At 42.1% G+C, this 13,949-nt stretch overlaps 2 protein-coding genes across 2 annotated transcripts in view; both read left to right on the top strand.

Moving 5' to 3' along the window:
- Positions 1 to 13,949, top strand: part of LOC136425015 (microfibril-associated glycoprotein 4-like) — a 43,778-nt gene that overhangs the window by 2,520 nt on the left and 27,309 nt on the right. The window contains exon 4 of the mRNA XM_066413716.1: positions 1,072 to 1,178. Coding sequence (XP_066269813.1) covers positions 1,072 to 1,178 — 107 coding nt within the window. The remainder of the gene's footprint in view (positions 1 to 1,071; positions 1,179 to 13,949) is intronic.
- Positions 1,087 to 9,810, top strand: LOC136425019 (ficolin-2-like). The gene is made up of 5 exons (XM_066413721.1): positions 1,087 to 1,166; positions 6,467 to 6,696; positions 7,155 to 7,317; positions 7,674 to 7,825; positions 9,461 to 9,810. Exons 2-5 carry the CDS (start codon positions 6,491 to 6,493, stop codon positions 9,621 to 9,623), a joined length of 684 nt encoding a protein of 227 aa, XP_066269818.1. The 5' UTR covers positions 1,087 to 1,166; positions 6,467 to 6,490; the 3' UTR covers positions 9,624 to 9,810.

Here is a 13,949-nt window from a genome sequence, read left to right as displayed (position 1 = left end):
GCTGCAGGAGCAGGTTTTGCGTCTGACTTTGAAAGGGAATAACTCAAGAAGGGCTTGATGGATGGTAATGATTTTGGTAGGTAGATAGCTTGAGTGATGATATACATGATTAGACACTTCTTATGCAAATCAGTATCTAATTTGCATAATTAATGAGGAAAGTTTATACATCCGCCAAATTCCATGATAGGACTCTGAAACATGTGACATATGTAACTGAGGAAGAGAGAAATATTAATTGATATGAACTATGCAAATGAAGACCTCATTTGCATAATTAATGAGAAAATACTTGATGGCCTTGATGGATGGTCATAATTTTTGGTATGTGGATAGCTTTTGTGATGCTTAGTATGATTGGACGATAATTATGCAAATCAGATTCTAATTTGCATACTTAATGAGGCAACTTTAAAAATCCGCTTTGTTCCATGATATGACAATTCAAATTGTAACTGAGGAAGAGAGGACTGTTGATAGATAGAAAATATGCAAATGTGGGCCTTTTTTGCATACTTAATGAGTAACTTCTATTATTCCACACTGGCAAAAGACGGCAATTTCATACATTTAATCCTTTTTTGTGGCATCGGGACGTTATGTGAATGTGAACATCGTTGAATCAAATTATGCTAATAAGGGCCTCATTTGCATAATTGATGATAAATTTGTTCAGCTCATACTTTGGACATGTTATTTTTTAAGACAATCAACTGGTATGATTTATGATTGATGAGAAACACTCCTAATACGTCAGTCATAAAGGTTAAAATCATTTGGCGAAGGTATGAGGTCGTGGAACTCTAGTTTTTCTTTTAATAGGTTTAGAGTATGCATGATCTGTTAACTTCTCCCCGCAAATTTGTGCCATGATATGAGGGCATATTGAAGTGAAGAAGTCTGTATTGAAGATGTCTTTTGGGGATCAATAAACAGTAAACTGTTGTGTCTTCAGCTAATTTTATTATGTGTTCCATTGTAGTTTTAGATGATAATAGATTTGAGACCTATTTTGACCCCGTTATATGACTGAGCCATTATCCTTGATAACACTTGTCCTACAATGTCCAGTCTGGAAGCCGGAGGGCTGTCCCGCCTGGATGGACCGGGTGTGGGCCAGACAGACGGGGTGGACGCTGGGCAGGGTGCTACTGACCAGCCGAGAGGTAAACCCAAAGGTTTGTTATTAATAAACGTAAAATATTCACACACTCATTCATTTACTCACTCACTCACTCCATCCCTACCTCACTCACTCACTCACTCACTCACTCACTCATTCACTCATTCACCCATTCACTCATTCACTCTCTCAGTAACTTACTCGGTCACTCACCCACCCGCTCATTCATTCCTTCATTCATTTACTAACGCACTCACTCACTCATTCATTCATTCATTCATTAATTCACTAAATCACTCACCACGTATTCATTCATTCATTCACTCACTCACTCACTCTTTCTCTAACTCGCTCACTCAGGAACTCACTCACACTCACTCACGAACTCACGACAGGATGAGTCCAGTGCTGATGGACTCTACAGTGTTGTTGTTGTTGTTGACAGATTGTTCCGATGTGAAGAGACAGGATGAGTCCAGTGCTGATGGAGTCTACAGTATTGTTGTTGTTTTTGACAGATTGTTCCGATGTGAAGAGACAGGATGAGTCCAGTGCTGATGGACTCTACAGTGTTGTTGTTGTTGTTGACAGATTGTTTCGATGTGAAGAGACAGGATGAGTCCAGTGCTGATGGACTCTTCAGTGTTGTTGTTGTTTTTGACAGATTGTTCCGATGTGAAGAGACAGGACGAGTCCAGTGCTGATGGAGTCTACAGTGTTGTTGTTGTTTTTGAAAGATTGTTCCGACGTGAAGAGACAGGATGAGTCCAGTGCTGATGGAGTCTACAGTGTTGTTGTTGTTTTTGACAGATTGTTCCGATGTGAAGAGACAGGATGAGTCCAGTGCTGATGGACTCTACAGTGTTGTTGTTGTTGTTGACAGATTGTTCCGATGTGAAGAGACAGGATGAGTCCAGTGCTGATGGAGTTGACAGTGTTGTTGTTGTTTTTGACAGATTGTTCCGATGTGAAGAGACAGTATGAGTCCAGTGCTGATGGACTCTACAGTGTTGTTGTTGTTGTTGACAGATTGTTCCGACGTGAAGAGACAGGATGAGTCCAGTGCTGATGGAGTCTACAGTGTTGTTGTTGTTGTTGACAGATTGTTCCGATGTGAAGAGACAGGATGAGTCCAGTGCTGATGGAGTTGACAGTGTTGTTGTTGTTGTTGACAGATTGTTCCGTATGAAGAGACAGTATGAGTCCAGTGCTGATGGACTCTACAGTGTTGTTGTTGTTGTTGACAGATTGTTCCGATGTGAAGAGACAGGATGAGTCCAGTGCTGATGGAGTCTACAGTGTTGTTGTTGTTGTTGACAGATTGTTCCGTATGAAGAGACAGTATGAGTCCAGTGCTGATGGAGTCTACAGTGTTGTTGTTGTTGTTGACAGATTGTTCCGATGTGAAGAGACAGGATGAGTCCAGTGCTGATGGAGTCTACAGTGTTGTTGTTGTTGTTGACAGATTGTTCCGATGTGAAGAGACAGGACGAGTCCAGTGCTGATGGAGTCTACAGTGTTGTTGTTGTTTTTGACAGATTGTTCCGACGTGAAGAGACAGGATGAGTCCAGTGCTGATGGAGTCTACAGTGTTGTTGTTGTTTTTGACAGATTGTTCCGATGTGAAGACACAGGGCGAGTCCAGTGCTGATGGAGTTGACAGGGTTGTTGTTGTTTTTGACAGATTGTTCTGATGTGAAGAGACAGGACAAGTCCAATTATGATGGAGTCTACAGTGTTGTTGTTGCTGACAGATTGTTTCGATGTGAAGAGACAGGACGAGTTCAGTGCTGATGGTGTCTACAGTGTTGTTGTTGTTTTTGACAGATTGTTCTGATGTGAAGAGACAGGACGAGTCCAATGATGATGGAGTGCCGGCTTGTGTTGTTGTTGCTGACAGATTGTTTGATGTGAAGAGACAGGATGAGTTCAGTGCTGATGGAGTCTACAGTGTAGTTGTTGTTTTTGACAGATTGTTCTGATGTGAAGAGACAGGACGAGTCCAATGATGATGGAGTCTACAGTGTTGTTGTTGTTGTTGACAGATTGTTCCGATGTGAAGAGACAGGATGAGTCCAGTGCTGATGGAGTCTACAGTGTTGTTGTTGTTGTTGTTGTTGACAGATTGTTCCGATGTGAAGAGACAGGATGAGTCCAGTGCTGATGGAGTCTACAGTGTTGTTGTTGTTGTTGTTGACAGATTGTTCTGATGTGAAGAGACAGGATGAGTTCAGTGCTGATGGAGTCTACAGTGTTGTTGTTGTTGTTGTTGTTGACAGATTGTTCTGATGTGAAGAGACAGGATGAGTTCAGTGCTGATGGAGTTGACAGTGTTGTTGTTGTTGTTGTTGACAGATTGTTTCGATGGAAGAGACAGGATGAGTCCAGTGTTGATGGAGTCTACAGTGTTGTTGTTGTTGTTGACAGATTGTTCCGATGTGAAGAGACAGGATGAGTTCAGTGCTGATGGAGTCTACAGTGTTGTTGTTGTTGTTGACAGATTGTTCTGATGTGAAGAGACAGGATGAGTCCAGTGTTGATGGAGTCTACAGTGTTGTTGTTGTTGTTGACAGATTGTTCTGATGTGAAGAGACAGGATGAGTTCAGTGCTGATGGAGTCTACAGTGTTGTTGTTGTTGTTGTTGTTGACAGATTGTTCCGATGTGAAGAGACAGGATGAGTCCAGTGTTGATGGAGTTGACAGTGTTGTTGTTGTTGTTGACAGATTGTTTCGATGGAAGAGACAGGATGAGTCCAGTGCTGATGGAGTCTACAGTGTTGTTGTTGTTGTTGACAGATTGTTCCGATGTGAAGAGACAGGATGAGTTCAGTGCTGACGGAGTCTACAGTGTTGTTGTTGTTGTTGACAGATTGTTCTGATGTGAAGAGACAGGATGAGTCCAGTGCTGATGGAGTCTACAGTGTTGTTGTTGTTGTTGTTGTTGACAGATTGTTCCGATGTGAAGAGACAGGATGAGTTCAGTGCTGATGGAGTTGACAGTGTTTTTGTTGTTGTTGACAGATTGTTCTGATGTGAAGAGACAGGATGAGTCCAGTGTTGATGGAGTCTACAGTGTTGTTGTTGTTGTTGTTGACAGATTGTTCCGATGTGAACAGACAGGATGAGTTCAGCGCTGATGGAGTTTACAGTGTTGTTGTTGTTTTGTGACAGATTGTTTCGATGGAAGAGACAGGATGAGTCCAGTGTTGATGGAGTTGACAGTGCTGTTGTTGTTGTTGACAGATTGTTCCGATGTGAAGAGACAGGATGAGTCCAGTGTTGATGGAGTTGACAGTGTTGTTGTTGTTGTTGTTGACAGATTGTTCCGATGTGAAGAGACAGGATGAGTTCAGTGTTGATGGAGTTGACAGTGTTTTTGTTGTTGTTGACAGATTGTTCCGATGTGAAGAGACAGGATGAGTCCAGTGTTGATGGAGTTGACAGTGTTGTTGTTGTTTTGTGACAGATTGTTTCGATGGAAGAGACAGGATGAGTCCAGTGTTGATGGAGTTGACAGTGTTGTTGTTGTTGTTGACAGATTGTTCTGATGTGAAGAGACAGGATGAGTCCAGTGCTGATGGAGTCTACAGTGTTGTTGTTGTTATTGACAGATTGTTCCGATGTGAAGAGACAGGATGAGTTCAGTGCTGATGGAGTCTACAGTGTTGTTGTTGTTGTTGACAGATTGTTCTGATGTGAAGAGACAGGATGAGTCCAGTGTTGATGGAGTCTACAGTGTTGTTGTTGTTGTTGTTGACAGATTGTTTCGATGGAAGAGACAGGATGAGTCCAGTGCTGATGGAGTCTACAGTGTTGTTGTTGTTGTTGACAGATTGTTCTGATGTGAAGAGACAGGATGAGTCCAGTGCTGATGGAGTCTACAGTGTTGTTGTTGTTGTTGTTGTTGACAGATTGTTCCGATGTGAAGAGACAGGATGAGTTCAGTGCTGATGGAGTTGACAGTGTTGTTGTTGTTGTTGACAGATTGTTCTGATGTGAAGAGACAGGATGAGTCCAGTGTTGATGGAGTCTACAGTGTTGTTGTTGTTGTTGACAGATTGTTCCGATGTGAAGAGACAGGATGAGTTCAGCGCTGATGGAGTTTACAGTGATGTTGTTGTTGTTGACAGATTGTTCCGATGTGAAGAGACAGGATGAGTCCAGTGCTGATGGAGTCTACAGTGTTGTTGTTGTTGTTGTTGACAGATTGTTCCGATGTGAAGAGACAGGATGAGTTCAGTGCTGATGGAGTCTACAGTGTTGATGTTATTTTTGACAGATTGTTCCGATGTGAAGAGACAGGATGAGTCCAGTGCTGATGGAGTCTACAGTGTTGTTGTTGTCGTTGTTGTTGACAGATTGTTCGGATGTGAAGAGACAGGATGAGTCCAGTAATGATGGAGTCTACAGTGTTGTTGTTGTTGTTGACAGATTGTTTCGATGGAAGAGACAGGATGAGTCCAGTGCTGATGGAGTCTACAGTGTTGTTGTTGTTGTTGACAGATTGTTCCGATGTGAAGAGACAGGATGAGTTCAGTGCTGATGGAGTCTACAGTGTTGTTGTTGTTGTTGACAGATTGTTCTGATGTGAAGAGACAGGATGAGTCCAGTGTTGATGGAGTCTACAGTGTTGTTGTTGTTGTTGTTGTTGTTGACAGATTGTTCCGATGTGAAGAGACAGGATGAGTCCAGTGCTGATGGAGTTTACAGTGTTGTTGTTGTTGTTGTTGACAGATTGTTCCGATGTGAAGAGACAGGATGAGTCCAGTGCTGATGGAGTTTACAGTGTTGTTGTTGTTGTTGTTGACAGATTGTTCCGATGTGAAGAGACAGGATGAGTCCAGTGCTGATGGAGTCTACAGTGTTGTTGTTGTTGTTGTTGACAGATTGTTCCGATGTGAAGAGACAGGATGAGTCCAGTGCTGATGGAGTCTACAGTGTTGTTGTTGTTGTTGTTTTTGACAGATTGTTCCGATGTGAAGAGACAGGATGAGTCCAGTGCTGATGGAGTCTACAGTGTTGTTGTTGTTGTTGTTTTTGACAGATTGTTCCGATGTGAAGAGACAGGATGAGTCCAGTGCTGATGGAGTCTACAGTGTTGTTGTTGTTTTTGACAGATTGTTCCGATGTGAAGAGACAGGATGATTTCAGTGCTGATGGAGTCTACAGTGTTGTTGTTGCTTTTGACAGATTGTTCCGATGTGAAGAGACAGGATGAGTCCAGTGCTGATGGAGTCTACAGTGTTGTTGTTGTTGTTGTTTTTGACAGATTGTTCCGATGTGAAGAGACAGGATGAGTCCAGTGCTGATGGAGTCTACAGTGTTGTTGTTGTTTTTGACAGATTGTTCCGATGTGAAGATACAGGATGAGTCCAGTACTGATGGAGTCTACAGTGTTGTTGTTGCTTTTGACAGATTGTTCCGATGTGAAGAGACAGGATGAGTCCACTGATGGAGTCTACAGTGTAGTTGTTGATGGTGAGGATGTGCGCGTGTTCTGTGACATGACTACAGCAGGGGGAGGCTGGACTGTCATACAGAGGAGGATGAGCGGTGGAGAAAACTTCTTCCGGTGAGTTCTAAAAGACACAGGGACTCATGTCCCTCTTCCGCGGCCTATGAAAACGGGGTTGTTTTTCGGTCCGTGCGTGTGTTGGTTTGTCCTGGCGTGTGTCGATAGTTGATTGCATATTGTGACTTGACAGGATGTAATGCGGGATATAGTGCAAACAGACACTGGCAGGAATGGAAGGTTGGTCCCGCAGCGGGTAGAATGGGGAGGTTGCTCGGCGCAGGTGCAAATTAAGTTGTTCCCACATAGACAGAATTAGCGAGAAATTCACAATTACTTTTAAATTATGAAATTCACAAATCTTTAAATAATCACAAATGGTGCTCGTTGTCTCAGATTCTTTCCAAGACGATTAAGGAAATCTGAAATCTTCATGAAAATCCTAATTATTTTGGGGAGTGCTACACATGGTCAGACAAGCCGGGCTCTTACATGGATGTTTCCTATATATTTTGTAGAAGCTGGGATGAGTACAGGGCAGGTTTTGGGCAGCCGACTGCAGAGTACTGGCTGGGGAATGACCGGCTGCACCAGCTGACCGCCGGGCGGGACTACCTCCTGTATGTGCAGCTGGAGGACCAGGAAGGACTGGAGGCGTTCGCACAGTACTCATCATTCCAGGTGATGTCTCTTACTGAGGAACATCATTGCCTCCGGAACAACGGATTGTAATCAGTTCGCGTGTTTGTTTCTTTGTTTGTTTGTTGGTTTTGTTGTGTTCCAAATATCATTTGAATATTTAAAAGTGACAGCCTGTCAGGATGTAAGGCAGAAATGGTGTGATAGGATACTTGGAGGATTGGAAGTCAGTGGGGGCTTTAGTCCAATTTTGTAGACAGGCAGGCTGACTCATGACTACTCGCACACAGGTCGTTAGGGGTAACCATTTTGAGCTTTTATCTGTAGTCTTCCTCTTAGGATGATCCATGTCTTCAACAATATTTAACAAAATAGAATTGTCTGCTGCCTTGTTTCAGATCGGAAGTGCAGAGGAGAAGTACAGACTGCGTGTATCCGGATATAACGGTTCTGCAGGGGACGCTCTGGACAAACATGACCAACAGTTCTTCAGCACAAAGGACAGGGATAATGACGGGAATGCGGCCATCAATTGTGCTGAAGGGTACAGGTAGGTTCTACCGACAATCATCATCTAATCTAAACCATTTCAGTCTAAAGCTTTTGAAAGGATTCACATTGAGCGAGATATGTGAATATATAGTGTTCCAAAGTATCTCTGAGCATGTTTTCTCAGATTTTATTATCTCCATGAAAAATGGAGATATTGTTTTGGGTGTGTCTGTGTGTGTGTTTGTTTGTTTGTCTGTCTGTCTGTCTGTTTGTGTGTTTCCGCACTTCTGTAGTCAGCATAACTAGGGAACCTCTTGATGGATTACGATGATATTTGGTATGTGGGCAGGTGTTGTGAAGCCGAAGTTCAAGGTTGATTTTGGGCCCCCTGGTATGTGACCTTGGTACTGCAGCAGACCTTCAATTTTCGTATCTTTTGACCTGGACGTGTTGTGGTCTTGATTTTTGGGTGGTAGATAGCTTGTGATGTAATAAAAAAGTGGTGTAGGTTTGGGCCCCCTAGCAGCTTCCTCTGGAACTGCAGGCGCCTTTTTGGGAAAATCTTCTCAGGAGAATAACTGAACAAAGGAACAACGGATTTCCATGATATTTAGTATGCAGGTAGCTTAGATAAAGATATACACAATGAAGTGCAAATTATGCTAATCGGGACTTAATTTGCAAAGCTAATGAGGAAAATCTATTTTTGCAGTGTTTTCCATTATCAGACTCAAATACATGTAACGTATGTAGTTTATGGAAAGTTGATCATCAACAGATACCAATTATGCAAATAAATTCTTAATTTGCATAGTTAATGCAAAACACCATATCTAATCTAATTGGAAAATTATAGGACTGTCAATATGATACTTAGTATGCGAATAGCTTAGACAGAGATATACATAAAGAAGTGCAAATTATGCTAATTGTGACTTAATTTGCATAGCTAATGAGGAAAATCTATATTTGCAGTGTTTTCCATTATCAGACTCAAATACATGTAACATATGTAGTTCATGGAAAGTGGAGCAACAACAGATACCAATTATGCAAATAAATTCCTGATTTGCATAATCAATACAAAAACACCTGTCAATATTGCAACATGTGTAAGTTAGAAAAGGTGTTTATGACCAAGCATATATTATGCAAATGTGCAAGTCATTTGCATGTATAGAATTGTTCATGGAGATATCAGGTCGTGGAACTCTTGTTTATTGTGAAATCACTGAATTTATGGTTTTGGTAACGTTATGGGTTTTCTGATTTACCTTTTCTTACGCGTGAAAGTTGCAAACCGAAATTGAGTTAATTTGTCCGACAAGTACCAGCAGTAAATGATTTCTTCACATGTCTGATCTCAGATTTGACAAAGTACTGAAACGAATACATCAACTTTTACCAAAGAAAGCAGACATAGGGGTACTCCACTGGAAGGACATGGTTGGAAATTTTAACTTTGTTTTTAAGTTTGTTGCCTTGTTTGTTGTTTTTTGTTTGATAAACGGAGCAAGGCAAATAGAAATTCACAAGTAGTCTAGTGCCCAATGGTTCCAAGTTTCAAGGGTTTCAAGGGATACAAGTGTCTATGAAAGAATAACATTGAATGTGGAGAATACAAATAATAACCAACTACTTTTGTATCCTCATGTTAAACATTTTCTTGCCTGCCCTGCCTCCCCCTGTACAGAGGAGGCTGGTGGTATTACCCAGGCTGTGTCCAGACTAACCTGAACGGACTGTACCAAGGCTCGGGGAACCTGGGGAGGGGAGTCACCTGGCTGCCATGGAGAGGAAACCACAGCCTCAAGCGCACAGAGATGAAGATTCGACCTAAAGACTTTGTTGTATAGTGTGTGGGCTTTATGATCCACACTTTGATTCTTCATTGCAAAGTTAACGTTCTGATATGTTCTCGGATTTTAGCTGTAACGTAAATTAGAAATGCCGCAGACTAACACAATAATAATGTCAGTTTTTTACCAGTTGTAACAGGTTATGCTATGAGAGAAATAAACACGTGGTCATTATAGACATCTATCTGACGTGTTTTTGTATTCTTTTTAAAACTGGGAGTTGTGAGTAGTTGCATTGGAGGTATAACTGTCAAACTTACGCACCGTACAACTGCAGCCCTTGAAACCTGAAGTATCATGGCCTCCCAATGGCATGCTATGCCCAGTACGACATTACCAATCTACAAACAACACAGTTAAGGAAAGCGGAACCCATGAAGACGGCGCACAACTCTCATTGACATCCTAAGGCAAGACGCTGACTAAGGCTGGTATGTCGCAAAATGGTTTCAAATCGCGCTAATCAGTGGCGTGAAATTGCGACTCTTTTGAGAAGCTAACATAATTCGCAGATGGCAAAATGGCGCAAAGCGGTGTAATCACTGCAATTCACTTTTTGATGAATCTTAATCATTCTACAGAGTTCTTGTTTTATTCAGCTGCAGCCCTACGATTTCTAGAAAAGTTATCTTGTATCTGATTTGGAGCCGACACTGAAAACGTGACATTCTGGACGCGGCCATTTTGTTTATGGAGGTCACGTTCGCAAGGATAAATTGGCAAGAGAAAGTTCGCAAAGTTCCCACAATGATTTGGCGGTGAGATGCAACCCGCTTCAGCAGTATGTCACAATACGTGTACACATGAGATATGTCTATATATACTGATAGTTTTGCCACATAACATACCCTATTAACTGTGTGCGAAGGGACTTGTAAATACTGTTCGTGAAATATGATGGAAAATCATTTGTTTCAAACAGTCCCTTCTACGATTACGAAAGAAGTAAGCTCGATCTTTATGCAATTTGAAGAAGCCACTGAATTGAATTCAAATATGTCAGGCAGACGTTTTCAGACAAAAAGAAAACTAGTGCTCTCATCACAGACCCGATTTTCCAATACATTGTATATCAGAATAAGTTCGATTTAGCATACATTTTGCGATCAATTTACTAGCATAAAGTGGAAGACGTGCTATTTGAAAAAGCCTGAATCCGCCAAGCATTCAAACTGCCGAAAATGTCGGCATACCATCTTGGTTCCTCAAAATGACAGCCACCGAAATAGCACCTGTGTTAACCAATATTTTCCAACACTCCTTAGACACAGGAGAAATTCCCAAAGACTGGAGGGATGCAAATATATGTGCCATTTTTAAAAAGGGAGATGAAGCGGTCCCCGGTAACTACCGACCTGTATCACTGACCTGTATATCCTGCAAACTACTTGAACACATTATCCATAGTCATGTCATGAAACACTTAGAAAGTTTCAACATATTGACTGACTACCAACATGGATTCAGAGCAAAGCGATCCACAGAAACACAGCTTATACATCCTCGTTCACCAGGACCCTTCCGCTCCACGTTACATCGCTCGCGCGAGCGATGTAACGTGGAGCGGAAGGGTCCTGGCGAGCGAGGATGAGCTTATATTGACAGCTCACGACATAACTGGCGCACTAAACAGTAAAAAAACAGGTAGATTTAGCAATAATTGATTTTACTAAAGCTTTCGATAAAGTCCCACATAGCAGACTCATCACAAAACTAGAGCACTACGGAATTCAAGACACCACACTAAATTGGTTGAAGGCTTTCTTGACCAATACGGAACAGACGGTAGTGGTAGAAGGCAAGGCCTCAGCTCCAGTTAGAGTTGCGTCAGGCGTACCACAGGGAACCGTTCTGGGACCGTTACTCTTCCTCCTGTACATAAATGACTTACCAGGCCAGCTTGATTCAAATGTGAGGTTATTTGCCGACGACTGCCTGTTATACATAGAGTTGTCCGCATAGAGTGATTCACAGCTTTTACAAGAAGATTTGAACACACTCGAAGAATGGCAAACCAAATGGCTCATGCAGTTTAATCCGGAAATAAAAATGTTACATCATGCACATAACAAAGAAACGAAACCCAATTGTAACCACATACCAGTTCTGTGGACAGGCTCTAGCAACAACAAAGAGCCAACCGTACCTAGGCGTTACATTAAAGGCAACCTAAGCAATATTAGGGCGCTGAAAGTCATATATTCAAAATCAATTTTTTTTCTGATTTCTATCCATAGTAAGTTTATAGATAACACTATCCCATCACATATCGACCATCATGGAGCAAAAATGTGATGTCGTTGTGTGGTGGGAACTCATTGAAAATCTGAGCACTTGGAGGCCAGCCATCATTTCAAATCTTCCGAAAATGCACGATTCTGACCGATAAGTCCCGAACGCATCCGAAGAAATAATCACGTGGTCATGGCTCAATGTCCTTGGACATTGTGACGTCACGCTGCCGGAACTTACCGAAAATTGTCGAAAGAAAACGGTTACGGCTGGATTCTGGGCTGATTTTTGGGGGGACACAATAAATAAGATACTCCTTTTGTGGCTTGCTTCTGTGCTATTTTTAAATGCCCAAAGTCTGAAATAATGATGCAGATGTGCCAATATGGGGAAGCAAATGTCAATTTCAACCTCACAAAACAGAATTGTTTTCCCCAGAATATTTCAAGTTTTACCCCCTGAAATCGCTTAGGGCACCTTTAACAACGGGGCTAAAGTGGAACACCCATATCAACGAAGTAACAACTTAGGCTAAACAGACATTGGGAGTGATCAAACATAATTTGTGGGCATGCCCAGCAAAGGTAAAAGCACTGGCATACACGTCTCTAGTAAGACCAAACCTTGAATATGCTGCAACCGTTTGGGATCCATACACAAAGAAGGATAGAGATAAACTGGAGAGGGTGCAGAACCAAGCAGCCAGATTCTGCACGAACAACTATGACAGGGGCGCTAGTGTAACAAAAATGAAAGCAGATCTGCAATGGATGTCACTTGAGGACAGGAGAACAATGTCCAGACTTTGCATGATGTACAAGATGACTAATAAACTTGTGGACGTACCGACTGATAAGTATCTAATGCCAGCTCAGAAGAGGACTAGAAATAGTCATGCTTTTAAGTACCAGAGTTATCAGCCAAGGATTGATGTGTTCAAAAATTCGTATTTCCCGAGAACCATAGTAGAATGGAACTCGTTGTCATCAAGTACTGTACGAGCTTCCTCACTAAGTAGCTTTAAAGAACGGTTGCAGTCAGATATGCACAGACTAGGTGTAACAGACCGTTTGGTGTAATATGACCAGCTGCTGTCGCGCCGCGTGCCTGCAAAGCTGGTGTGTTACGCCTAATGGCGGTTATACCGGCTATATAGATACAGATACAGAAACAGATACAGATACAGATGTCGGCTCATTCCATGCAATGCCATTCAACCCGTAAACTCCAAGCAGATGTAAGGATCCAGCTCAGTGTCAGTGTTTTACACGTGTTTTTTGTAACATTACAAAAAGCCACACTGCGAGAAATACATAGTAAATATTGTCCCCAAGACGAGACAAACACTGAGACACCAGCTGGACCCTTACATCTGCTTGGAGATTATTCAAACCTTTCCTTGATGAAAACTCCATATTATTGGAATCTTAGCAAAGTTTTCTCAACTAAAATTTCGAATTTGCTCAGTCTGTAAAAGCGAAGAAATGCCACATCCTGGCTTATACCACCATTTCAGTAGACGTCAATCGTGCTGCGCCCTCACTGCGACCAAAATTGAATCAGTGTCACTCTTTATTTCATAACTGGAATATCACACAAAGCGTAGAAATATGTCATTCGGATGGTGACGTAAAGCTGGCGGCCTCGTGTATGAGGGAGCTTCAGGCATTTGCCTCAAGCGTCAAGCCTCTACACGAACCCAACACACTTATCGAGAAGAGTAGGGGTGACCCGGTGTGCTTGGTCAAATACGTGAGCCGTGGCAAAGCCGCATTGCACTACCACTAGCTACATGAAAGAGCATCATGCTTCACCTTTTTATGAAACTCGTTGACCGATTTGCCAAGTTTCAGGTCGCAGCTCTAGTGGAACATGGGATCTAGTTATCATAATTAGGACCAGGGAACACATTTTGTACAGTCACGTGTGTGTGTTTGGAGAGGTCTCTGTCTCTGACTGACAAGAGGTCACATGTGTACTGAAAAACGTTTGTTGGTCTATGCACCCTCATCCTATAACACCTATTGTTGTGGAATCAGATTTGTATCTTCTCGAGCCGAACAAACAATGGGAAGGTAATCACGTCTGTAC

This window comes from Branchiostoma lanceolatum, chromosome 19 (assembly GCF_035083965.1).
Source record: "Branchiostoma lanceolatum isolate klBraLanc5 chromosome 19, klBraLanc5.hap2, whole genome shotgun sequence".
NCBI classification, from domain to species: domain Eukaryota; kingdom Metazoa; phylum Chordata; class Leptocardii; order Amphioxiformes; family Branchiostomatidae; genus Branchiostoma; species Branchiostoma lanceolatum.
Note: the sequence above shows the minus strand (reverse complement) of the source record. Positions and strands in the feature narration are given on the sequence as shown.